Source organism: Camelus ferus, chromosome 4 (genome assembly GCF_009834535.1).
Source record: "Camelus ferus isolate YT-003-E chromosome 4, BCGSAC_Cfer_1.0, whole genome shotgun sequence".
Classification (NCBI taxonomy): Eukaryota; Metazoa; Chordata; class Mammalia; order Artiodactyla; family Camelidae; genus Camelus; species Camelus ferus.
The window spans coordinates 30,503,979-30,531,952 of NC_045699.1; the positions used below are offsets into that span (position 1 = coordinate 30,503,979).

At 39.3% G+C, this 27,974-nt stretch overlaps 1 protein-coding gene across 7 annotated transcripts in view; it reads left to right on the forward strand.

Annotated features, from left to right (window-relative positions):
- Nucleotides 1-27,974, forward strand: part of GLIS3 (GLIS family zinc finger 3) — a 499,691-nt gene that overhangs the window by 418,768 nt on the left and 52,949 nt on the right. For all 7 annotated transcript variants that reach the window (XM_032477747.1, XM_032477748.1, XM_032477749.1 and 4 more), the window contains one exon: nucleotides 12,800-12,941. In XM_032477747.1, coding sequence (XP_032333638.1) covers nucleotides 12,800-12,941 — 142 coding nt within the window. The remainder of the gene's footprint in view (nucleotides 1-12,799; nucleotides 12,942-27,974) is intronic.

The window sequence follows — 27,974 nt, forward strand, 5'->3', positions numbered from 1 at the left end:
AACTCCCTAAGAGCAGGGAGCTAGGTTATCTTGGGCACAACTTAATCTTTTAGGCCTAGTATAGTTTGGGAAACAAGGTAAGGGCTCAATAAATGGAATGAATGAATGAATGATATAACATGGATTTTTAAAAAGCCATTAACTCCTTTAAATTGCATTGATAGAGGTAGAACGTCTAGAACAGGGGATGCATTTGTTCTTTTATACTCTCTCCTAGTTAGACAGCTAGTCCACTTTATTAGTGTTGGGGTATCATTTACATATTTACACATCCAGTGAGGTCCAGTGTTGAGAGTAATTGGGGTGGTGGATGCAATGATAACGCTACATGAGAAATCGGGGACTGACATTTTAGGTAAGTGACTTCTTTGTATCAAGCATGGTTCCAGGCACTTTCTAAATCATATCTAATTTATTTCTTAAAGTGACCAAGATAGCTCAGTGGTATCACCCTCATTTTACAGAAGGGGAACTACACTCATCTGCCCAGGATCACAGTAGTTGAACCACAGTTTGTCAAACTAAAAGGCCTAAGCTCCTCCTACTTAAGATTCTTCTTATCTTTATAAAACACTAAAGATCTTCAGCCTGGAGAAAAAACTGCCAAGGGAGGGCTGACAAAGAAACTAAACCACAGCTCCTTTCAGAGCTGAAATTCTGTGATACCATAGTAATTTGAGGCTTCTCAAATATTAAAAGAAATATAAAGAAGACTGCAAGCAAAGTTATCCTGTGTGGTCTGGGGGAGGAGGAGAGAAATAAACTCCAGTGAGTGGAAATTATGGGGAGGCAGATTACAGATAAACTTGAGGCAAACCTTTCTAATGATTAGACCTGTTTAATAGTGGAGCGCAGTGAGGAGTAAGGAAGTGAGTTCCCTGTCATCGAAGGAATTTAGACAAGGCTGGACTGCCACCCTGATATGCAGCCATCTTGGGCAGTTCAATACCTTATTTAAATTACTTAAAACTAGATTAAAATAAAGTTTGGTTCCTTAGTTGCACTAGCTACACGTTATGACTAGTGGCCATCAGTTCGTACAATACAGAACTTTCCTGTACATGCGTTCTGCTGGACAGCACTGCCGTAGCATTGGTGCATAATGTTATTGGACTCTAGTTACTTTGTACTTTGAAATTGTTTCTGTGAACAGTTCCCATCAATCACCGTTTTTGACTAAAGAACTAGTAGTATTTTTTGTATTTATACCAGAACTGATTTTTCAAGTCTCTTATTGAGATATAACCTGTTACATACATCTAGTTAAATATTTGGCATGGTCATTTAATTAGCTATAGATAAAACTTTTGGCCTTTTGAGTCACTGCTAACCAAATAGGTACACCCTATTATAGAAATTCAGAGCATCCAATTGGACAGTACCTCTTGTTCCCAAAGAGGTTTCCCTCCAGGACTGTTTTTCTTAGTCTTAACTCTTATTTCTTTTCTTCTTTGCAAATTGGTCATTCCCAAAGGAAATGAATTTGTTAGCAGATTGTTAGAAATTAATTACCTATGATATGCCAAAGCCACTTCATTTATGTCGGTGCTGAGGAGTCCCCTAGAGAGAGAATTTTTAGATTCAGCTGGAAATTAATTGTAATTAATATAATAGGTTAATTCATTGTAATTATTTTTAAGCCTTTTGGCAATGAGTTAATTTCCCAAGATCCACATTGCTCAAAGTGTCATAGAGAATGCTTGATGAGAATGTTCTGGTACTGAACCTTAACCCTCAGGAAAAAAGTCCTATTTGTCTTTGCTTCTGGCTGAGTTTCTTCAGAAACATATTTAGGTGGCATTTGATTTCTGAGAACAAAGGAATCCCTGCAAGGTGATGCATAAACATGCACGGCCCAGATAGACGATGCTCATTGGAGAAAGGGAAAACAAAAGGCCTTTGATTGTGCCTCGTTTTTTTTTTGGAAGCGCGTCCTGCTTCAGACTAACAGAATGCCTCTGCTCTTGGAATAAAATGTAATGGAACCGAAAATTGAAGAATCTGGGCCCTTTTCCCTTTCCTAATTATTTCCACTTGACTCACTTAATCTTGGGCGATTATTCAGTCATATCTGAAATGAGAAAATGACAGGAATTGAATTTCCATCTCTTGTTTCAAGAGCTTATAAACATTAACAGAATAGTCTTGAACAAAAAACAAATACAAATCACAATTGACGGTGCCTTGTTTTTTGATATTAGGAAAAATCCCTGCATTGTTAGGGAAGCAGCTAAAATTTCCAAATGCAGAAACCTTGTCAAGACTTGATGCATGATTTCATTATTAATGTTGAAAAACTATCATTTGGAACAAATAGTTCATAATGGGAGATTGTACAGAAGCTAAGGATCCAATTTGTTTACTTATACCTGAATAGGCCAGAAATTAATTGACCCCCAGATGGGTCATTGACAATCAGGTCATTAACACTCAAAGATGCACAGATTGGTTTCTGAGACTCAGAGATGTCTTGTCTCTTCCTAGTATGAACGTTGCTGCAAGTTTATGAAGAAAAGGATGCATGCAATCCTAATAGCTGCTAAGAGCTAGATCAGGATTCAGTATACAGTAAAATTCCTGACAACTGGAACTGTCTAAAATTAAAGCTAACTGCCAAGATGAGGAAGTAAGTTGCCCCTTACTACAAGGAATCAAGCAGCATCTGAGATCCTCTTACTGGGGTTGCTGTAGGGAGGTCACACATAAGATAGAGGCTTGGCTCCAGTGACATCTGAGGCTCTTTTGAATGCTGATTATTCTTGTAAATTAGGGTTTTGTTGTTAACTTAGACTCCACAATTATGCATTTAGGATTATCCATAATGGCTCAGAATACCCCCACTTTCATTAAACATCTAGTTACCATACCCCTGCTATGTCGACCAAGCAAGCACCAAAGAGAAGGGAATGGTGTGCCTCTGAGCATCTCATGAGTGCTACGGATTGGCTCTCTGCATTCCTGAAACAACTCAGAAGAATTTGGTGGTGTTTACTAAATTGGGTGCTCCTAGAAGCAGACTGTGAGCCAAGGATTCAAGTACGTGTGAGTTATTAAAGAAGTGTATCCAGGAGAATCCAGGAAAGGAATGAGGGAAGGGACAAGCTAGACAGGGGTGATCCTACTGGAGTGTAATTTACACCTCACTGTTTGTCCCACTCAGGGCCAAAGAAGCACTGGTTAGTAATGCATATGTGTGTTGGTGGGGGATGTCTGCTAGATGCTGGCTACAGAGTACACAGAAGCTGGGGGATGGGCACATTAAAGCTAAGAGATGGGGCAGTGCAGAGCTAATCAAAGGGATCAAAGGGGATCTGAGCAGAGCAGGAGCAACCTCTCCGCTATAGTTACTATTATCTGTATCTTTTAAAAATCTCCATCAGGAGGGGTTATTAAGACATGACCACACTGTATTTTTTAGACACATCCACATACTGCTAGAGATTGTAGTAACCTCCTTTAGATAACAATTGGTATCTCATTCCTACAAATCCAATCGGCACTGAAAGATTTACCTCAATGCTGGTCCCACCCTGCCAGGTCCTGTGGGGCTTTGAAAGTTTAAAAGGCAGTCAGCCAACCAGGTCCTCGTGGACTTAATAACAGTGCAGACTAAACTCATAACAAGAAACAAAGCCTAAAGCTTATGTCCAGTCTCAGAATTGTTGAAAGCAGACTCTTCAGCTCTCCCTGTTCCACAGGAGGCCCCATGTGGGCTGACCTGGTCAGAGGGGGCTTCATTCAAGAGTGGAGCCATAAACTGTGTCTTGGAGGAGTTCTGTTGGGAGGAGGGAAGCCATTCCAGGCAGGAAGAATGAACAGCATAATAAATGAAATGTTTGCAGACAGCGAGGCAGTGCTCTTGAAAGGAGCAGAGAGAGGCTTTTGTCGAGGCCTAGGGGAAATATCCATCCTTGGTATGCGGTGGAATCACATCAGCGAAGCTCTTCTCATCTTAGCCTTTTGGGACTGATGTGCCAAATAAGAGGAGAGGATATTTGTTTCTTGGGTATGGCATACATAATAAACTCAATTTTAGTAGAGTCTGCCTGAAATCCCAGGATGGGTTGGTGAGGGAAGAGGGCCTGCAGGGAGAAGTATAGCCCAGAGGTCGCTATTAGTGGTCCAGCCCCATCTTGCCCCCTGAACCCCACCCTCTGAAGTGCAGATGTCTGCAGATTCTTTCCACCTGGATGTCCCAGAATCCTCTCAGAGTTAATGTGTCTCAAACCAACCTGCTCCTTTGTTTTCCTTTGCTGTTCCTCAGGCTCAAACTTGGAGCTGTCCTTTACTCTCCTCTTTCACACCTCATTCAGCCCCACCTTCAAAACAAACTGACCGCTTCTCACCATTTCTGACTGCAGGCCTTTGCCATCTCACATCTGGATTGTTGAAGTAGCCTCTAAGTGGGCTCCCTTGTCCTCCTACTGTTTTCCACACAATCAGTGTGATCCTTTTACAATATAAGACACAACAGTTGTTTTCCTGCTCACAGCCTCCCATTAGTTGCCATTTCATTGCAATCAAATAATTGGCCCTCCGTATCTTCGGATTCTGCATCTCTGGATTCAACCAACTGTGGTTCGAAAATACAGGGACTACAGAGCTACAGTAATCAAGACAGCATGGTATTGGTACAAAAACAGACATACGGACCAATGGAGCAGAATAGAGAGCCCAGAAATGAATCCACAAACTTTTGGTCAACTAATCTTTGACAAAGGAGGCAAGAATATACAATGGAATAAAGACAGTCTCTTTAGCAAATGGTGTTGGGAAAACTGGACAGCAGCATGTAAATCAGTGAAGCTAGTACACTGCCTTACACCATACACAAAAATAAACTCAAAATGGATCAAAGACTTAAACATAAGACAAGATACAATAAACCTCCTAGAAAAAAACATAGGCAAAACATTATCTCACATACATCTCAAAATGTTCTCCTAGGGCAGTCTATTCAAGCAATAGAAATAAAAGCAAGAATAAACAAATGGGACCTAATGAAACTTACAAGCTTCTGCACAGCAAAGGAAACCATAAGTAAAACAAAACGACAACCTACGGAATGGGAGAAAATTTTTGCAAAAGATGAAACCGACAAAGGCTTGATCTCCAGAATATATAAGCGGCTCATATGACTTAATAAGAAAAAATACAGACAACCCAATCCAAAAATGGCAGAAGACCTAAACAAGCAATTCTCCAAAGAAGACATACAAATGATCAATAGGCACGTGAAAAAATGCTCAATATCACTAATTATCAGAGAAATGCAAATCAAAACTACAGTGAGGTATCATCTCAAACCAGTCAGAATGGCCATCATTCAAAAGTCCACAAATGACAAATGCTGGAGAGGCTGTGGAGAAAAGGGAACCCTCCTACACTGCTGGTGGGAATGCAGTTTGGTGCAGCCACTGTGGAAAACAGTATGGAGATTCCTCAAAAGACTAGGAATAGACTTGCCATATGACTCAGTCATCCCGCTCCTGGGCATATATCCAGATGGAGCTCTACTTCAAAATGACACCTGCACCCAATGTTCATAGCAGCACTATTTACAATAGCCAAGACATGGAAACAGCCTAAATGTCCATCGACAGACGACTGAATAAAGAAGCTGTGGTATATTTATACAATGGAATACTATTCAGCCATAAAAAGTGACAACATAATGCCATTTGCAGCAACATGGATGTTCCTGGAGAATGTCATTCTAAGTGAAGTAAGCCAGAAAGAGAAAGAAAAATACCATATGAGATCGCTCATATGCGGAATCTAAAAAAAAAACAAAACATAAATATAAAACAGAAACAGACTCATAGACATAGAATACAAACTTGTGGTTGCCAGGGGGAATGGAGGGTGGGAAGGGACAGACTGGGATTTCAAAATGTAGAATAGGTAAACAAAATTGTACTGTGTAGCACAGGGAAGTATACACAGGATCTTGTGGTGGCTCACAGAGAAAGAGAATGTGACAATGAATGTATGTATGTTCATGTATAACTGAAAAATTGTGCTCTACACAGAAATTTGACACAACATTGTAAAATGACTGTAACTCAGTAAAAAAAGTAAAAAAAAAAAAAAAAGAAAAAGAAAAAAAGAAAGAAAGAAAGAAAATATAGGGGGAAAAAATTCCAGAAAGTTTCAAAAAGCAAAACTTGAATTTGTTATGTACCGCCAACTATTTACATAGCATTTTCATTGTATTAGGTATTTTAAGTAACCTAGAGATGATTTAAACTGTACAGGGGAATGTGTGTAGGTTGTATGCAAACACTGTACCATTTTACATCAGTGACTTGAGCCTCTGCCAATTTTGGTATCCACAGGGGTCCTGGAGCCAATCCCCTTGCATATTGAGGGACGACTGCCTAAATCTCCCTGTGTTAGAGGCTGGGCAGAACCTGACCTCTGGCTATTTCTTTAACCCCATGACCCATATCCTTTCTTTTGCTCCCTTGCTCCCTCCTTTCCTTTCCATCATCCTGTTCCCTCTTTAGATTTCTTTCTTTCCTGTTCCATCTGAGTGAAATGCTCTTTCTGCACATCTTGCTCTCTCATTTCTTTCAGGTCACAGCCCATAATGTCCTTTCCCTGACCCCATGTCTGAAAGCATGGAGATGTGAGCGTTCTCCCCACAAAGTCTGGCTGAGCCTCCCCGAAGCAGGAGTGAGACCAAAGAGAAGTCAGAGAAGGGATGGGAAGGGCAAGAGGACCCAAGGGAGGAACAGGGAGTCAGAGAATCAGGAGAGAGAGAAGTGACGTATCCTCTCTTGGAGATGGGTACTGAGGTCAGGATGCCCCTGGACTAAGACCATCTCACTTCAGGTGCCCTGGGGCCACTCTGCATGTGCTTAGGATGCAGATCTTAAGGAATGTTGGGTGCCATGCTTTATTTTTCCCAACTGCCGATATTCATATTACTGGCCCAGGACCAAGCCAGGTGGCAAGTGTCTGGGAAAGGAGGCAGTGAAAACCAAATAGCATTGGTCACTTTTGTTTCTCTATCTCTACTCCAATAAAGACCCCTTTCCGTCAAGGCGGTGTCAGAATCTACGCAGTGGTGATCGGATATCCCAGGAACCTTTCCAGAGAACCTGGGCACCCTTTGCTCTTTCCCCAGCTAAATCAGTCTGAATGATAGTCTCCTGGCTAAAATTTTAAAAAGTACTAAGAGGAAGGAGGAAGTAGTTGTGGTGGGGGGAAAGAGGAAGGTGGGAATGGGTTATTTCTTGAGCCAATACCAATAATGTAACTTTGAAGAGTCTGGCTTGGGGTTCTGACACCTGAATCCAAGCCTGACCTTTGCTGGATGTGTCATTCCAGTTTCCTCATCTCTAAACTGGAAACCACAATAGCGTGCACCTCATAGGTTTGCTGTGAGGCACACAGTGTCAGGTATACTGTTTGGATTCCATGTATGCTTGTTGAATTGAAATTCCATCTTTAAAAGTGTGTGACTCTGCACATCCATCCCTTTTCTGTTGGATTTTTCTGCATGTTGCTCTTTTCTTCCTGATTGGAAATAATCATCATATGGTAGTGTCTTTCAAAGTGCATTCTAATGGGATCTTTATCAGTCAGTCTTGCCCAGACAAACAGAACCCATAGGATATATATGGAGGATAGAGCAAGACTGATTGATTTCAACCGGCTTACTCAGTTGTGGGGGCTGACAAGTCAGAAATCTGTAGGGCACACTCACAGGCTAGAAACTGACAAAAGCTAATGCTGCTGTCAAAGGAACAATTACTTCTTTTTCAGGTAAACTTTAGGTTTTTGCTCTTAAGGTCTTTCACGGATTAGATGAGGGCCACCCAGGTTATAGAAGATAACCTCTTTTACTTAAAGTCAACTGACTGTACATGCTAACCCTGTCTACAGAATTCCTTCCCAGCAACACTTAATGTTCAATTGAATAATTGGATCCTGTAATACAGACACGTTGACACAAAACTGACCAACAGTATATCCCTACCTTACAGCTCTTATGGACTCTCAAAGAAGGAGAGACACAGCGCCTATGAGGCTGTGGGTAATAGGGGATGAGAGGAGTCTCCCAGGAAGCAAATGATGAAGACCCTACGAGGGTCTCCTACTGTGCTAAGACTAAAAGCCAAAGTGCTCATTGAGGGCTGCAGGGTCCTGTGATCTGGCTCTGTCCCTACCCCACCTCTCAGAGCTTATCTCCTTCTTCCCTCCCTAGGTCACACCCCACTCCAGCCACGCTGGCCTTCTCGTTCTGGAGCTCTCTTCCTCTTGATGTGCACTTATCTAATTTCCTCAACTCCTTCCATCTCTTCTCAACAAGACCTCACTTCTCCCCAACGTTACCAATCCCACCTACCCTTCTTTTTTTCTTTTTTCCATAGCACTTACCACCTTCTATACAACTTACTTATTTAGTTTGTTTATTTACTGTTTACTCCCCGCTCTAGACTGTAGATTCCTCAGCAGGGATCTTTGTCTATTTTGATTACTGACACATTTCAAAGCCCTAGAACAGCGTCTGGTGTATGGTTGAGACCCAAGAAATATTTGTTCAGTGAATGAAAGAGAAGGATAAAGAAGAGCAGTTCTACTCTGGAACTAGTGGGGTGTGGTTAGGGCAGGTGAGGTGAACAAATCCAGGGGCGACATTCACATAGGTTGAAATGTGAATAAAGGTCCTTAGTGGGATGCAACACAGCAGCCCCTTCAAACAGATAAACTGATGATGGGTGGGTTCAAATTCCACTTCTTTCTGTAAAGGGCAGTAAAGCCTTCATAAAGGGTAAGTCCTTGCTGTCCTCTAAGGGCAGGTATCAAACTGGATTGAAATTTTTTAACCCTTTTTAATCCCTGTGAAAGATGATAAAAATCCAGATTATCCTTATGAAATGAACTTCATCTAACCATTTGTTATTATGAGGTCTGAAGGGAGACATAATAAGAAACAGTTACATGAGGTTCATGTCTTAAGGACAATTTGGTTTTTATAATTCCTTACTTCTACAATTCATTTCCTCTTCCCATAACCAGAAAAATCTCAGCTCTTCTAATCAGGATTCCTAGAGAATCTTCTCATCAAGATTTTTAGTGGCTCTAAAAGTGTGGTTCCCAGACAACAGCAACGTCATGACCTGGGAAGCTTTCAGCAATGCACAGCAGACTCCAGAGTCAGCAGCTCTGAGCTCATGCCTGCAAGTGATTCTGATTCAAGCCCAGGTTTGACAGCCGCACTTAGAGACCATCCCCCATTGAAAAAGTTTCCTCTATCTTCTTTATATTCCTAGCAGCTAAGAAGATGTTTTACATAAATAATTGGGTTTCTTACTCCAACTATAAAACATATTACATTGAATGATATCCCTCCCAGGAGATTCTGCTGTGTGTCTCCTGACTCACCCATTTGATAATTCCTGGACTAGAGAATGTTTAAGAGCCTTAAATGATCTGGAAGGCTCTTTCCTGTTCTAATAATCTGGAAGGAGAGTGGGATGCTAAACTTACATATCATTACTGCATTTCTATGCATGTGGCCCGCCTTTGGAAATTTTGCATAAGGTCCTCAAGGCTTGTTCAATTTAAGAAGCACTTTCTAGAACCATGCCTAATCCCAGAGAAAACCAAATTAACTCTCACCACAGAGTCGTATGGAATCACACTCTTGGAAAGCATGAATACTTGTTGCAGCTAAGGAAGAATTGTCTGCCTTTGATTCCAGGAGTAACCATGGCCGTGAAATTCCTTGGAAAGACTTCATCAGTACTCATATCTGTAAAACCCTAGAGTGGTTGGTAATAGAAAGCAGAGAGATGTTCACGTCTACTTTTAGTAGAACATGTGGGTCCCAGATCACATTTTAACGATGAAAGATAAATTTAAAGTGATCACCAGAACTCATTCTAAGCCTTGATTTTTTTCCAGTTTTTCTTACGTGGCATATGTTAGGTTAGTACCAAAATAACAAACATACCTTCCAAAACTCTGAGAGGGTTAGGCATTAACCCACATAATCTTGGTCAGAGATTCTAATGTGGCAAAACGGAGAAATTATGATATAATTATGTTGTATTTACTACATGTGTTACACGCTCCTTACCTTTACTTAGGGTCACTGTGTCGTTTTCATATTCTTGAATTAAGACCTGGACATATGTTTGTCTCTTAATAAAGCTTTTAGAGTTCCAAGAAATACTGCTCTCTAAATAGTAACTTACTGATGTTTTGTATGTGTGCGTGTGTATTTTTCTGAGCAGGGTCATTGCCTGTGGTGTGCTGGTAGTATTTAACAACCAGCTCTCCAGAAGAAAAAGCCCAATGTGTAGCATTTTTCAATTATCATAGTGTAAATGTTATCACCAGGACCAATTTCAGGCCATCAGTCTGACATTGCATGTAAAGTTTGGAAAAAGTACACATAATTGGCACTCTTGGATTGGTGCAAGCCAGCTCCAACACATCATTGAAATGTAGAAAATTTGGAAAGCAGAGGAAAGGATAAAAAGAAAACAGAGAAAATAAATTCATGATACTGCTGCTGAGAACAAAAACCACTTTTTTTTTAATCACCTTAACTATCCATTTTCTGAAGAATATTGATTCTGAGCTATCCAGCATGAATTCTACCAGAATTCCTTGCTTCTAGGACTCTGAAGAGGATTTCCATACTTGGTAGAGGTGATTAAAAGAAGCGTCTGAACTTTCAGAAAGCTTGCCTTTCTTTTTTTTTTTTAAAAAAATTGTGAAATAATAAGGACTTCAAAGTAAGGATACTTGCTTTTCCTAATAATTGAAGTAAAAAAATCACTTTTAATATTCAATTACATTTCCTTATAGTATTTTGTGTGTTTTAATGTAATTGTTATCAATTTGTGTATATAATTTTGTTTTGCATTTATCTGCATGAATATCATTTTAATGGTTACATAATATTCCATCAAATTGATATAACATCATTAATTAGCCATAATTGTTAGACATTTAGGTAGCGTTTTCTGATTTTTAATATTGCTATAAGTAATGCTATATAACATTAGAGCACTGGGTATAAATCTCCTTCACCTTTCTGTTTCCTAAAGACAGATTCTGAAAGCAAATGATTTCAATTATAGGTCTTGAAAAAAAATTCCAGAATATCATCTCAAAAGTTTGTAATAATATGCACTCCTACCAAAAGTGTTTAAGAATGCTTCTCTCATTCTGCCTTCACTAAAACTACTTCTTTTTTATGGTTTTTGATCATTTCATAAGTTTTTTTTAATTTTAGCATTGCATTTCTTTGCAATTGTGCTGAATTTTTTAATGTTTTTTCTCATTTCTATTTCTCCTTTTAAAAAACTTTTGCTCATGTCAAGGGCTGCACAGTGAGGCAATCCTCTCCTGGAAAATTCAGCTGTATGCCTCCCACCTCATGCATTTGTTAATTCCTGGACTAGAGAATGTTTTAAGAGCCTTCAATGATCGGGAAGGCCCTTTTCTGGTCCTCTCATGTGGGAAGGAGGAAGACAGGGACACTAAACTTGCTTCTCCGCCCCCTACTTACATCTCTGCTTTCTGCTATTTCTCTTCTCCAGGCCTCAGGCTCCCTCCATTCCAGCCTTACTATTCCTCAGACAATCCAGACACACCATGGGGCAAGCAGGTTCTTCCCCCATATATCTACAGGGCTCACTTCCTCACTTCCTTCAAGACTTTTGACCAGTGCCGTCTCCATGAGGCTTTCCCGGATCCCGCTCTCTAGAGTTGCCCTCCCTATCTCCACTCACTGCCTCCATTCTCTGCATCACTCTTCTCCATAGCATCAATCACCATCTGATGTGGTATATACTTTATTTGTTCATTACCTTCTTCCCCTCCAAAGTCCATAAGACAGTATCTCTAGAGTCTAGAGGAGTTTCTGATGAGTAAGTATACACCAGTCCTATATCTAAAGGGTTAGTTTTATCTTGATGAAGACAAAATTATTTTATATGTTGTTTTTAAACACTGAAGATAACTGTTTGCAATATCTGTAACAAATATATTTCTAGATTTTTTAAGGTATTATGTTTTTATACAAACAGAAGGTTAGTATTTTTTTCTGTAACTAAATCTTCCGTTGTTTTTTTTTCCATTCAAAAGACTCTTACAAAATCCTTTTTCATAAAGAAATCAGATACTTTAGTATTTTTTTATGGTTTGAATTTTTACATGTAACTCTTCAATATATAAAGAATTAATTTTGTTCTTTTGATAAAATGAAATCTAATTTTTAAATATAACTTACTGTTGAGATTTTGTTGTCCATAATGACTTTGGTTTTTCTCTTTATCATGCTCCATAATATTTTTAAATTTAACTTGTGTATTTTCCTCTCATGTAAAATCTATAGGTATCAAATCTCAAAGGACATTTTTAATTATCTCCAAGATATTTTCATGGTAGTATCTCTGTATTTTAAAAGCACTTTACAATATGGACTAAATATCCTTGAGTTTGTTTTTGTTATCACTACAAGTTCTGATAAGATACAGAGCAAATAAAAGGAACTATAATAGGAAGTTGGGTTCCCAGAAGTGGAAATACCAAGTCAAATCTGTCTCTAGCTGCATTTTTTTCCTGTAACACCTGCCAGGTGTTATTAGAATTGGAAAACTGACCCTTTTATTGACTCTCTGTTAAGTCTAATGCCTAACTCATAGTTGTTGCTTGATAAATATTTATGGATTGAACTGCATGAACCTTAGGGCATGATATCCTTTCCAGGAAAGTATTCCAAGGAATAGCCTTTCTTTTCCATCTGTCTTCTGTTTTCTCCTTCTCTTAGCTGCGGTCCAGTGCAGAGCTCCATCCTGACCTGCTCACGGATTGCCTCACCGTGCAGCCCCTGCAGCCCGCCACTTCCCCACGAGACGCTGCCGATAGGGCGGTGGGATGCTCCCCAGGGCCCGGGCCTGACCTCTACCCAGGTAATGACAGCACAGGCAGACCCAGCCACATCCGCTACCCTTCTCCCGGCCCTTCACTCTGTTTAAAGGGAATGTTCACATAGAAAACTTCTCCTAAGATCATCTATATTTCACATTATCAATGAACTGCAAATTATCCCCTTCCTCTCCTCCCCATCTGATTCCTGAACTGTGATTGGCAGCAGACTGTTTTTTTCTCATAAAGAAACAAAGTAAAATAATGCATTAGCTTTTTGAGTTCTGGACTTCTGCCAAAAGTCCAATGCACCCAAACAACCCTCTCAGGTATTTTAAATTTATTAATTTGATTTAGACTCAAGGGAAATGTTTCCCCCTTAAGCAGGTAACAAGCTGCATATGGCTTTCTTAATGGAACAGTCATTGTCATCTTTGCATTGTAAAAGGAAGCCCCAGGTCTCTAAGAAAAATTTCTCATCAGTAAATCAGCTTGTGGGAATGTCCATTAATGTTTGTCAACCACTGAGGGAGGAGGGGTGTGATGGCACGCTCAGACTAGCTTCCTTCCACCTGAATCTGGATAATCGATGACTCTATATGTGGAAAATTTTGTGTATGCAGTGAAAGATAAGAAAGGCTTACTATAAAATAAGGACTTTATTTTTTTTTCGTTTACTTTCTTGGCTCAGATTTTTGTGCATTTTCCATTCTCTGTAATGGTGATATACTTGTGCAAAGGTAATTGGGTATCGTCCTCATGTACAGAAAGCTCTTACTGTCATGCTGTGAATATCAAAGCAAAAGTCCCACCAGCTCCACAATCCAGACAATGGGGATTTTCTGTTTTCTGTGAATTAAAATTCTGCTTCCACTTCATGATTCCCCAGCCAGGTTTTGGAAGCAGACGGCTTTTTTCGTTTTAAAAGTACTAATAGGCCATAAAGAATGAAGAATCTACTGATGCATAACAATGGAGTAGGAAAAAGACTTGCTTTTGTAACTTTAAACTCAACAGTTTCAGTTGATCTAAATGCAGGGGGGAAAGCATTGAGCAAATATTTTGAGAGAGTCAGTCATCAAGGCATCCTTAATGTTGTCCCAGTGTTGGTGGCCCTTTATCAGTTGCTTTGGGTACTTACTTTCGGAGAAGACAAAGCCTCAGCTTTTTGAGACCCTAGGAGATTAGGTTAAAACTTATTGGAAGGGCTGACCAAATCTGACAGAGGTTTTGGGTCCAGGTACACATGACACTTGAAATATGCCAATGCACAGTGTTATCAACACACAAATATTTTATATTATACATATACATGAAAAAGCGTGACTGGCTTTTGTTTGCACATACGTCTGTTTGATTTGCCAAACATTTGACATATGAAGATTTATTCTAGCACAGTAAATTAACAATCAATTTAAAACTGCCTTTAGAGCATTTCAGTTCATAAATCCACGATCTTACTAGATACCTGAAACCCAAAATTTAAAGAGTGAAAGCTAACCAGAATTGATTGAAAAATGTCCCAACATCCAATCTAAATAAATGGTTTATGGTGATGGGCTAGTCTTGTTGCATTTAAACCTCTTGCATATGGGTTTGAGAAGCCATCATATCTGTATCTGTGACAAACATTAGTACCTTTGCTCTTTGTGGCATACAGCATATGGCTCGTTTTCAAAACTTAGGAGTCACACTTGTCTTTGTGTGTGCTTTTGGATATCTGGTAGTATTGTTAAAAGTTTTGTTTTTTTTTTAAGAGGTTTAGTTTGAAATGGCTTTGTAATTCCAAACAGAATTCCTCTTTCTGTTCATGACACTTTTCTGCATTTGGTCTTCAAAAAATGCTCATAGCTTTGAGCCTCTAACTGTGGTGGGTGAGCTGCTGTAGCTGACAAGGAGCCTCCATTCCCACAGCGTCAACAGAGCATCTTTAGAATGACTCAAACTTTCTGTGACTCTGGGAACGCTGGAAACAGGCAGGCAGCCATCCTGCTTAACTTTTTCTTGGAATTTTTCTTCTCTAGTTAGCTTATAACTATGAAAGTTCATCTGGCCTGCTTCTTTCTTTATTCCTGTGTCCCTTGGGTTCTATTTTAGTTTCTTTGTTCTTGACTTAAAAAAAAAATTGATTATGCCTTCTGATTTGCTGAGTAGGCACAAACCCAGAGCAGAACAAGGCAAGAGGAAAGACTAAAACACAAAAATGTTACGCCTTCCTTTTATAGTTCTAGAAATGCACTTGCCAGGAGTGCATGTTCACACCAGTTTCCAACCTGTGCTTAAGATCTGTGGAAAGAAGCCAAACAGTGAAAAATGCCAAAGGAAAAGGAAACTGTTCCTCAGTTGCATGTAAAATCTGAAGTGTTAAGGTAATTTAACAAAGATTAAGACTTGGCTAAATGGCAAAAGTACTTGGAGTCACTCTCTTTACATTCTACTATACAAAATCAAAAGATTATTTGTTTAATGATTGTCAAAAACTTATAATTTTAAGTGCAAGTAAACTGATTTATTATAAAAATATTTTGATGGAAACCTGTTGAGTATGTATGGGCAAAGGATCAAAAGCAGTTCAACGTGAATATCATGATTTATAAGAAGCTGCAATGATTGAGGACTCTTAGTTTGAAGAAGTCATGGTTTTGAAATGGAAATTTTTAGTGCCTAGTAGACAGTAATTTGTAAGATTCCAAGACAGGGTTAGTTTGCAGAGTATTAAGATGAACAGGGAAGATGGCAGTTCTGACACATACAAATCTTACAAGTCTCCTAACATACTGGCTTCCCTTATTGAAACAAACTTTTCAGTTGATAAGACAGAGTTTGATTGGAAAGGATTTTGGGAAAGGCTTTTATTTCTTTGGAAGAAAATTGTGCCTCAGGTTAAAGCAGCCAGTATCATTTGAGGCCATACTGAGGAAAAATTTTAAATTGAGGTGTTTACTTGTCTGCTATTCTGAAAATCCCAGGGCTCCCCAGGCCTGCTCCTGAGTTAACCTGAGAGTAATTTTGTGATCTAACAGGGAGGTCAGAGCAGTGATGAGTAATTCTCAAAGATGGCTCTCTTATATTTTCTGTCCTTTGGTTCAGAAGTTCTATAACCCAGATAGATAATGCCCCAGGCCAGCCTGTAAATTTAGGTGATTTATCTGATGATCTAAGGGAGAAATATTTCATGGCCAGTAGATCAAGGTGTGAAAGCCACACTCAAGGCTTAATGCCTGTTTAGATCTTCTCTTCAGTTTCCTCAATGAACTAATAAAGTGGATTACCTTAAAATTAGTGAATCTGCAGTATCATGGACAGCCAGGGCCAGGGCTAACAAAGTGTGTTCTGTGTAAAATCTGTCCCATGAGCGGTCACAAAGATTATGGCTCCCTCCAAACTGAAACCATACTGCAGAGTCAATGAAACATGGCCTTTGCAAATGACCTTAGCCATGAAGACATCATAGAGGCCAGTGTGGCTGAGATGTTTGAGTCACACAGAAACCACCCATTAGACGAAGAGCCAATGCAACTGGAACAAGGAAATCTGCAAGAATGAGGGAATTTTATTGTTACTTCTCCTGAGTTATAAAAATAATTGTATTTTAGAGCTTATAAGTCCTATTGAATTATCCCAATTTTGAATATAATGGTAGGTTTTTCAGGAGGAAAAAAAAGTATTATGTTCAGATATCTTAAGGAACTATGGAAGGAAAACAAAGACTTTTTTAGGGCAGGAATTTTTGAAGCCATATAACTGTCAGTCCTCCACATCTGCAGATGCGTAACTTGAGGATACAGAGGGCCTTGAGGGTCCCCAAGAATTCTGGTATTTATGGGGATCCGGGAACCAATCCCTCAAGGATACTGAGGGATGACTGTATTGTCATTCCCTTCCCTTCATCTCATTACAAGAAATTGAAGGCTTCTCTCTTACAATATCATCACTTTTTGTAATAAATAGCACCATGTTAAATTCATGCAGAATTTAGCATACTTCATGAAATAGTTAATGTTTCATTTTAATGTAATGTTGTAGTATATGTTTTAATACATTTTCTACATTCTTGAATTGAGTATATTTACTATCTTGGGACAGCTTGCAGAGCTGTAGAGGTTAGAAATAATTTTATATAAAGTTGCCTCCATAAAGTCTACTCTCAAAAAGTGGTCATTAATTCAGGGACTTTATTAGAAAGTTTAAAATTGGCACACAAATTTCCCAATAGGTTAAACTTTACAGGAGAATTGTGAAGATCAAATGATATGATCTATATAAAAGTCCTTAAGAAGGCATAGTACATTATAAAAATGCAATAGTTATTACTTGCATTATCTTCAAAAGCACTGCTTTGCTTAGAATTCACAAGAGGGGAAAAAGGAACAGAACAATTTGGAATTGGTGTTGGACAGGAAGAGGTCAATACTGGGCTTACAGAAGGGATATAAAGGAAAACATTTGGCAATAAAGTCTTTGTCAAGTCTCTTTGACACTGCCTTGAACTGCAGTCAAAATCTTGGCATTGTTTTTGTAACATCTCTTGTATCCATGGATTATCCACAGATTGGATTGGATTGGTAAGGATAGGAGCAAGCCTCATCCTTCTCTGTTATAGGCCCTGATACTTTTAACCTATAAATTTAGCCCTCCCTGCCCCTAAGTCCATCCTGTAGTATGTATTATAACACCCGAAAGATATATGAAAATAGATGGCTGGGCCCTGCCCCGAGAATTTCTGATTCAGTAGGTCTGAATGAGTCACGAAAATATGAATTTTTAAAAAAAATTTTTATTGAGTTATAGTCATTTTACAATGTTGTGTCAAATTCCAGTGTAGAGCACAATTTTTCAGTTATACTTGAACATACATATATTCATTGCCACATTCTTTTTCACTGTGAGTTACCACAAGATCTTGTACATATATTTCCCTGTGCTATACAGTATAATCTTGTTTATCTATTCTACATATGCCTGTCAGTATCTACAAATTTTGAACTCCCAGTCTGTCCCTTACCACCCCCTCCCCCTTGGCAACCACAAGTTTGTGTTCTATGTCTATGAGTCTGTTTCTGTTTTGTATTTATGTTGTTCTTCTTCTTCTTTTTTTTTTTTTAGATTCCGCATATGAGCGATCTCATATGGTATTTTTCTTTCTCTTTCTGGCTTACTTCACTTAGAATGACATTCTCCAGGAACATCCATGTTGCTGCAAATGGCATTATGTTGTCACTTTTTATGGCTGAATAGTATTCCATCGTATAAATATACCACAGCTTCTTTATTCAGTCGTCTGTCGATGGACATTTAGGCTGTTTCCATGTCTTGGCTATTGTAAATAGTGCTGCTATGAACATTGGGTGCAGGTGTCATTTTGAAGTAGAGCTCCATCTGGATATATGCCCAGGAGCGGGATGACTGAGTCATATGGTAAGTCTATTCCTAGTCTTTTGAGGAATCTCCATACTGTTTTCCACAGTGGCTGCACCAAACTGCATTCCCACCAGCAGTGTAGGAGGGTTCCCTTTTCTCCACAGCCTCTCCAGCATTTGTCATTTGTGGACTGTTGAATGATGGCCATTCTGACTGGTTTGAGATGATACCTCACTGTAGTTTTGATTTGCATTTCTCTGATAATTAGTGATATTGAGCATTTTTTCACGTGCCTATTGATCATTTGTATGTCTTCTTTGGAGAATTGCTTGTTTAGGTCTTCTGCCATTTTTGGATTGGGTTGTCTGTATTTTTTCTTATTAAGTCGTATGAGCCGCTTATATATTCTGGAGATCAAGCCTTTGTCGGTTTCATCTTTTGCAAAAATTTTCTCCCATTCCGTAGGTTGTCGTTTTGTTTTACTTATGGTTTCCTTTGCTGTGCAGAAGCTTGTAAGTTTCATTAGGTCCCATTTGTTTATTCTTGCTTTTATTTCTATTGCTTGGGTAGACTGCCCTAGGAGAACATTTTGAGATGTATGTGAGATAATGTTTTGCCTATGTTTTTTTCTAGGAGGTTTATTGTATCTTGTCTTATGTTTAAGTCTTTGATCCATTTTGAGTTTATTTTTGTGTATGGTGTAAGGCAGTGTTCTAGCTTCACTGATTTACATGCTGCTGTCCAGTTTTCCCAACACCATTTGCTAAAGAGACTGTCTTTATTCCATTGTATATTCTTACCTCCTTTGTCACAGATTAGTTGACCAAAAGTTTGTGGGTTCATTTCTGGGCTCTCTATTCTGCTCCATTGGTCCATATGTCTGTTTTTGTACCAATACCATGCTGTCTTGATTACTGTAGCTCTGTAGTATTGTCTGAAGTCTGGGAGAGTTATTCCTCCAGCCTCTTTCTTTTTTCTTCAGTAATGCTTCAGCAATTTTAGGTCTTTTGTGGTTCCATAACAATTTGAATTTTTTGCCAAGTGTTTCTAACAATTTCGCAGGTAACACTAGGTGCTGCTGGTCCTGGGACCACACTTTGAAAGCCATTGCTCTGGATCATAAAATGTGGGAATATGACTTCTAGCAAAACATGACCTGAATTTTGACTGGTAGGAGTTAACAATGAGAATTGCCCCTAATTAACTAAATGGGAGGAATTCTTTCACAGTGTACACATCTAGCAAATCACCAAGATGCACACTTTAAATATCTTACAATTGTATATGTCAGTTGTACCTTAGCGAAATTGAAATTAAATAATAAGTATTTAAAAATTGAGGCACATTTTTTTCATGTGAAAACAGTGTAATAGAAATCTGTCCATAAAAGACATATTGCCAATATGCTGTATATGTACAATGATAAATGGAATAATGCTGCTGTGGTCCTTACAGTTAAATAATTACAAAGGTAATAGAACTGAATCAAATAGTGGGGGGAAGAAAGAATTGCCCTGTCGTATATATTTCTGTTTCTTGCTACAGAGACCTTATGGATAGACATTAAGTGTGTCCTCCCACACCAGTGTTATAATAGCACTGCTCATATTTTGATTAAGAGTGAGATTTTATAACCCCCAATTGAAGAAAATTAAAATTCTGATTCCCAGCCAGCACAGGGCACATTTGTATATATGCAGCTAATGTTAATGACTTTATATGTTTGCAAGCTGCTTAATTTTGTGCTTCAGTTTTCCATATCCACTTATTCCCTTGTATTCATGTTAGTTTTCACACAAGATTAAGCTGAATTATTCAGTTTTACAATATGTACAAGTTTTTGCTGTAAAAATATTTTTGTAGGTGAGCAAAAACAATTCCACACCTTCTAGAGGAGAGGAAGCTAGTGAAGCTGGGTGATCATAGCTGTGTTCCCATTGGGCAGTCTTGGTTGTCTTTATACTATTATTTTTGTTTTCCTCACTTTATGTTACTTTTCTGGCACTCAAGAGGCATGAGGGAAGGAAAGACTGGCTCTACTTTGAAGTGTACCCCAAGCAGGTCTTAGGAAACAGATGGATGGCAAGGTGGAGAGTTCCAGATAGGATTTCTGGAATGAGGAGCTAGTAGCTTTTGTGATTAGGAAGTTCTGAGCCAAACTTCTAAGTCCAGAGCTTCGACTTTCTGCTTCAACTGAATTTTCCTTCAAAGGAAAGAGAGAAGTAGGTAGCTATGTCTCTTTCATGTGAAGAATAAAGAAAGAAGAAAGTGGGCATTTTCAAGGTGTTTATAGCCATAGTGAAAGTTCTTTTTTTACTATGTATGAGCACTGAAAATAAATGTTAAGAATAACATAAAACTCTAAAGTAAAGAACATTACTGCATTATCTTGAATATTATTTGTCATGTTTTACAACTAACAGTAATTAAGAGAGCATATTGCAAGCACGGTATAAAGAGGGTTTTGTGGAATTGACCCTTCTGGGCCACCAACAGCACTGACTCTGAAGACTGAATTTTACAGTGTTTTCTCAATATTGTCAGAGGACTATCTATTCCGTTCAGGTGTCCTGGCCATACCTTGAACTGTTAACACTGCTCTAACAGTAGGCATTGATCCATCAGAAGTTACAGCTGCTCCGTGGCGTTTTAAGTTTCCTTCCTAAGTTTCGAGGCCACTGTAGCGTCCCTTTCATAACATTATTTCCAGTTCTACTGTGTTTTGCTACTTGGACTCTAGTCCTGTTCTCTCTTAGTGAACTTAACTGCTCACATCTGACTTTTGCTCTGACTCTCCATCATCTCTGATTTGAGAGTTGAGTCCCACCCTAAAGATCTGTTAACACATAACCCCATTATAAAAAGTCAGGGATTTATAATCTTCACTGTAACCTTTCTCTGGGGATTTAATAAAAGGCTTATTTGCACCTATTGGGAGAGGCAGCAGAAAGTATACTACTCACTTGCCCCTTGAACAATATGGGCTTCAAATGCATGGGTCCACTTACACATGGATATTTTTCAACCGTACACACAGTACCACACAGTCCGTGGTTGGTTGAATCACCCAATGTGGAGGAAGTGCAGAGACAACTGAGGATCCTGAGGGCTCATCAGTGTGCATAGGGGTTTGCTCCTCAGACAGGTTCACAGGGATGCTTATCAGGTTTTCTGAGAAATGTATACACTTTATGAAAATGCATTGCATCAACCCCCCTGAAGATTTTGCAGTTGGTGAAACAATGATCTATGTTTCGTAGTTCTGAAGTACGAAGGCAGTTTGGGGTTATAGCTGCACAAAAGTAAGGATAGACAGTATTTAGCATCTCTTCTTAAGTTACGTTACTGGCCATGTTTTGTACAAGCGGTCTGACCACTGTGTAGCCAATCTATGCTCAGATATAACATTTGTAAGTGGAAGCGTTACTTCTTCCTCTACCTGAAATTTATTTCCCTCTTACTGAGATCAGTTGCTTACCTGTCATACATTAAATGACAGAGTGCTTAGAACAGTGCCTAGCACACAGTAAGTATTCAGCATCTATAGTTAATATTGTTACTTTTATCCAAATACTAGAAAAATACAAGTTATAGTTCTGTAGAGCAGATAGGGAACAGTGCCAGAAATTACCCACCACTCCCATTGTTTAAGAAATGGTGAAAATCTGGAAGCCTGAACAAATTGGAAATTTAATCAGCGTCATTTAGTAGAAAAGAAAACTAAAATATATAATCCTTTATATTTTGCATTTCAGTAATTTACCCAGTAGTTCCCATAGCATTTTTTTAAATTAAGGCAGTCTACTCTAGGTCTCTAGAGGAAAAACAAATTGGAATCAGAGGTGGCCATGCACCTGGAATCACAAAGTCAGAATTGTGTTTTGATGGGTACCGTGCTTGTGTATTCAGAAATAGCATGATTTTTTTGTTTGTTTTGTTGTTTAGAGACAGTGTGCTATGGCAGAAAGAACGTGAAGCTAGATCTGAGCCCCAGTCCTAGCTCACCACTCGCTAGGAGGTTAGTTTGCAGTGGTTATCTTTCCTCTTTGTAAAAATGGTGGTAAGATGACTGACTCCGTAGGACTGTTGTGAGAATTAAGTGAGACCACATGTAAGAGTTCAGTACACTCCCTGCAGCTGGTAGATGCTCAGTTGATGTGCTTTTCTTTCTTCCTTCCTCTTTGCTTAAAAGCTTAGAGAATTACTCACAAGCCAAGTCTATGTCTGTGACAGGGACTAGAACCCCTTCTAACCCTAGAACCCCTTTTAGTATTGGGTGCTGCTGCTTGGAGTTCAGAAATAGCTGTTCTGAGATGAAGTGTTCCTTCCAAGAAGAATTCAAGTCAAGATAAGGACTCATTTCCCATATTCTAAGACCCATTTTCAGATCTGTAAATAAGACATTTTTTTTTGTTGCCATGAAGAGTAGAAGTATATTTAGGCTGATTATACAGAGTGAAAATGTGCCTGGTTGATAAATGACTTTAATCAGCAGTGAATCCGTGATGGTGAGGGAGGTGGAGGGAAGAAGAAATAGGATTGATGGCTTTGACCAACACAATCTTACACACTCATGTGTTAGCCTTGCTGAGGTATAGTCTTGATCCCTCCCAATGTCATTTTGTAAATAGACTCTTCCAGGACATGTCATTTTTCTCAAAATATACTCCAAGGTGTATAAAAACTATTCTTGACTATTTGCCTACATCAAATTTGGTTTCCATATTTCAAAAACAGTTCCCTAGTATCTTCATGAGGGTTCTTAGTAGTTAACATGCAACAGATAATGTACTACCATACTTCAATCTGGCTGGCCTGTCTCCTGTTTTTGCATGGCCTGAGAGCTAAGGAGGGTTTTAAGATTTTTAAATGTAAAATGTAAAAAAAGACTTTTAGCCTTTAGGTAAGAACAGTTGCTCAAAGAATTGAGGTTAGCCAACCACTGCTTTATATTCACATTTGGGGCATTCATCAGTGACTGAGCAAGATCAAGGATGCTTATGACTTCCATGTATTTGATCGTATTTTGTTTTCAAAATCTGCCTGTACATCCATATCCTGTTTTTGACCTCTATAATACTTTAGATTTAGCAAATACTTCAGTAATCTTCTAGCCTATGGGTTTGCAGAGATTTTTATAAGGCCCAGTGCTTAACCGGTCACAGCAGAGCTGCTGCAGTTGAAGGGAACCACACCACTTGTACTGCCCATTGCCCAGCACTCCTTGTCCTCCCCTGGGCATCCTGTGGAACCCCAAATGTTGTGGCTTTTAAATGAAATTATTATCAGTTAAAGTAGCCACATAGTAAGCAGACACCTGCAGATGCAGGCTGGGCCATGGTGGGAGTGTGTAAGCCCCCACTAGTGTGCTTCCCTCGTAGGACGAATCTACAAGAAGACAGGCAGAACTTGGTTCTGGTTTTGGTGAACCCAGGGCTGACAGGGACATGAGAGGCAGCAGTCACAGTTTAATTCTACCGAGGTCTATTTCTTCCTAAAAAGAGAAGAGTTTCAGCCTCTTGAATATCCAGGATTATGTTTTCTAAAATCCAGGCCTCTTATAGATGCATAAATTAATGTCCAAAAGGAAGGCAAAAAGTTGAAATACTGAACTTTAGGAACCCATGAGGTCACATTCCAACAAGAAGGATACTTTGTTCTTCAAAAATACACTTTCTGCCAGCAACAAAGATACTTGAAATTCATAAAACTGAAGACTGAACCCTCCATTCCACACATAGAGAAAAGCCTTTAGATTCCTTGAGGAAGGTTGTATGTGGGCAAAAACTCAGGATAACATGTGAATGATTTATCAGAGTCTATCTTGAAAGTAAAGTAAACTAGGAGGAAACACTGAGTATCTGAAGGCGAAATGGGAAGAGTGTCCACTTCATGGGCAAAGGGTGAAAAAAGAGGAAAGGGGGGTTCTCTGGAGTCAACAAAACCAACTTCCTCATCTATGCAGTTTCTCCCAGGGTTAGTGGTAATTGCAGACTTCGGCTTCCTGCCCTAGCACAGTTCTCCAAAAGGGCTGTTGTAACTCCGTTGTACAGAGCTGGGAAAGGGAGACATTTCATGAGACAGTTCAGAGCTGGTAAATCCGTCCTTGAGTAGGCTAGGAGAATATTGCAATTAAAATTGGATTGACTGTCTGTGCTAAAAATCTGTTTCCAAAAAGCCTTTTCTGTGAAATGTTTTCAGAAGTCATATGAAATTAGAGTGTGTGGGGTTGTCTCAGTAGTGTCTGAAAGGGAAGAAACCTCTTTTGTGGTCAGTGTGGTACAGGTAGGAGATAGCTAAGGGATGAATAATCAAGAGCCGGAGAATCCAGTATTTTTTACTAAAACTTTGGTTTTTGTTACCAAGTCAGACTTTATTTCCAAAAAAAGAGATGAGGAACATTCCTGTAAGAGCTTCCAGGAATGGCTGCCCATTCCTGTTCCATCTTTCTTCTTTCTCTATGCTAACCTTCTCTGCTCAGAATAGGGTAACATCACACACAGAAGCAATACTGGATTTCTCACAGGGCAATCTGAGTTGTTGGCTTGTTCAAATTATTTTATTGACTTTCTGTGTAATTATCTCTCTGCGAGTGAATAAGTAGGTAGCTTGGGAGGTGAAGGAGAGAAAGAGAAGGTATGAGATTTGAGGTTAGGTATGTCATGCATTGTCTGGAAAGGCCCGAGAGGATTGCATGAAGTGTTGGTCCCAGAGAATCTGAGAGAGCTGCCAGATGATGCCATTCTACATGTAAGAAAATGTCTTTGTTCTGAAATGCAGATGTTTCAGAAGCTTTTCCTAACATGAACTTAATTATACCTGGTATTTCAGAGTGTTTGATGGTAACCTTTGGCATTTACATGGACGACGTCAGCCATTATCTTCTAGTTCTATTGCAGTGTATTCCAGAAAGGCATATAAGCATGTATCCTCTTCCAGACACTAATAACTTCTTTCCTGGCTATAAATCCAGCTGCGTGATGTGGAAATGTAATTGGGCAGCCTGCATAGATGTTTGGAGCTCATGTGGGAATATCTATTTGTAAGAGAACCTGAATATTCATGTTACTGTGCAGACATCAATAAATCCTCATTTTACCTTATTTATTTCTGTTCCCCAGTGAACAGCAGTGCTCTTAAGCTCAAAGTTAATAGGCATGTTCTTCAGAGATGTACCCTCTCTTACCTTAATAGAACATCTCCCTAACACATTTGTTTATCTGTTGCCAGGTAGCTCTCCCATCAGGTGACATGAGTGTGTTTTCTTTGTCTTAGTGCACAGGTGACAGTTACCATTGTTTGCCATCAATTAGCTTGGGGTAGCATGTCAAGGATTTATGGGTGGTGTCATTTTAGTCTGACAGCCACACAATCCGGTTGAGAAGGGATTGTTTCATTATCCTCTTATCAGGGCTGCTGGATAATGATACTCTACACTGCAAAATGGGAGGGAGAAAAAGACAGGCAAAAAGAATAGAATTTTAGGGATTGGCAATATTAAAATTATTCATGCCTCAAGGAGAAGAGAAAGATTAGAGAGATGACTGGGCAAACCCTTGAGAAGCTTCTTTTTCCTAATACAGATGGAATATGGAATGATACCCTTCCTGATGGGGAAAGAGGGGACAGGGGGAAGTGTCCAGACATTAGGAGGAAAGAAAAAGAGAAACTAGCTCCTTCTTCTCATAGGCAGCCAGGCAAGGATTAGCTGCCCCATCTCTCCCATTCTCCAGTTAACCTCAGTATCAAACGCAGCCTTCCAAGTGACCGTGCCAGGGCCTTTTCCTTGCTAGAAAGCTCTCTCTGGTTTGTGAATTTAGGTCATGAGAGCATTTTCCACTGAACAGCAGTGCAATTAAATTGTTCCATGGTGAAATGCAAAGAACTGCAGAAGGTATTGGGGCCCGAATTTTCACTATTGAGGACCAAAACTCCAGTCACCCCATGTTGTTCATTTTCTTCAGAATAACTGAAGGGAAATCTTTTTTGAATTCTGAAAATTAACTGCAGCTGGATCTTTATGCTTTTGGAGAAACAAACACAAAGAAGTGCTGAAAATGTAAAAATACTTCAAGATAAACTAAGCTTCAAGAAGGACAATTGTGTTGACATTTTAGTAACAGCCCATTTTCGCTCCTTAACGAAGTGCAGTCATGCATGAAAATGACTTGTTATCTTTTAAACTGAAACACATTATGGATTATAACTCAAAGGTGTGTATTACTCATGTAAAATCAAATACAACATTTTAACCCTATGAGGATTCTTGAGCAGGGCCTGAACGTGTTACAGCATCTTGCATTAGCAAAAGTGAACAAAAATTGCTTATTATTAGAGAGTATGATGTATATACTGTTCTGCATTTTAAAGTGACTCGAGTTCACAGTTTATACTTCACTGCGTCTTTAGGTAAGAGGACATAATTTGTTGGGGGTTTACTATTTTGGAGCAATATATGCCTTTGTCTTCCACATCCTATTAATTATAAGAATAATTACAGTAATATAAGTAGCAAAAGAATAGCAGCAACAGTTTATTAAGCACTTAACCATGGTCTGGACACAGTCTTAAGAGTTTTCTGTATATTGTATAATCTTCACCCTCCTGTGAGGTATTATCCTTGTATACGATGAAGAAGCTGAGCTTAGGTTAATTGACTTGCCCAAGATACATTGCTAGTAATTGGTAAAGCTCAGATTCAAACCCACGTCCATCTGACTCCCAGTGTATACTCTTTGTTCCTTTAATAACCACCCTGACACCAGCTCTCTTGAGTGTTCAATTTCTGGTGAGGCCAAAGGAACTAAAATTTTCATTGCAGTTCAGCTGTTTCCTGAATCCTTCCTAGGTTCAGACTTCTCCTGGATGGGGCGTGTGGGGAGGAAGGGCAGAGGCAAGATTGAGCTCATCATTTGAATGGGGCCCCTAATGCTTTTCTATACCCCTGTGAAAGTTGACTTAATCTGGTTTCATTAATTAGCTTACCCGCTTCTATACCCAGACGCCGAAAACAGTGCCCAAGAAACAAATGGCGAGTCTATACCTCTTCCCAGGTACCAGCACCAGGTGTTAAATGTCATTTTTCAGAGTCCCAGCATTACTCTGGCACTGATTGTAAATGAATTCACAGTCTATGGATAAGACTGGTTCCCCTTTTCCTATGACAGCAGGCCCTCTACGAAGTGCAATACTGTGGCTTTTCAAGTAATCATAAATGACTCCAAAAGCAGATAACTATAACTGCTCGGTGGCAGCAGATCTGCACAGCAAATCTCTTCTTCATGCGTTGTTGACAGAAGCAGTGGCCTTTCAGCCCATGACAGCGACATGATGCTCGCTCGTGGGTGGTAGCAAGTGCATGTATCTGACTGCTCGTGGATATTCCCTCGTTGCCTTCCTTCTTTCCCACCAATAGATCTACGTGCTTCTGACAAGCATCTGAAATCTTTATTTTGGAAAAAGCACATTTCCTACCAGCTGTTTGTTTTCCAAACCAAATAATTCAGTTAATTTCTTGCCTGAGTTAATTTTCAGAGCTGGAAAATTTCAGCCATGTTGAGGTCACTTCAGTGCTTTTAGGGTGGGTGGAAACAGAAATGGAAATCTATTTTTTGGACCCTAACTAGCGTTTTGGTGATTGAAAGTACCTGTGTGTGTAGTGTGTGGCAGAGGAAGAGTGCCTAGTGATTCCAAGCAGCTCTACAAATGGAGTGTGC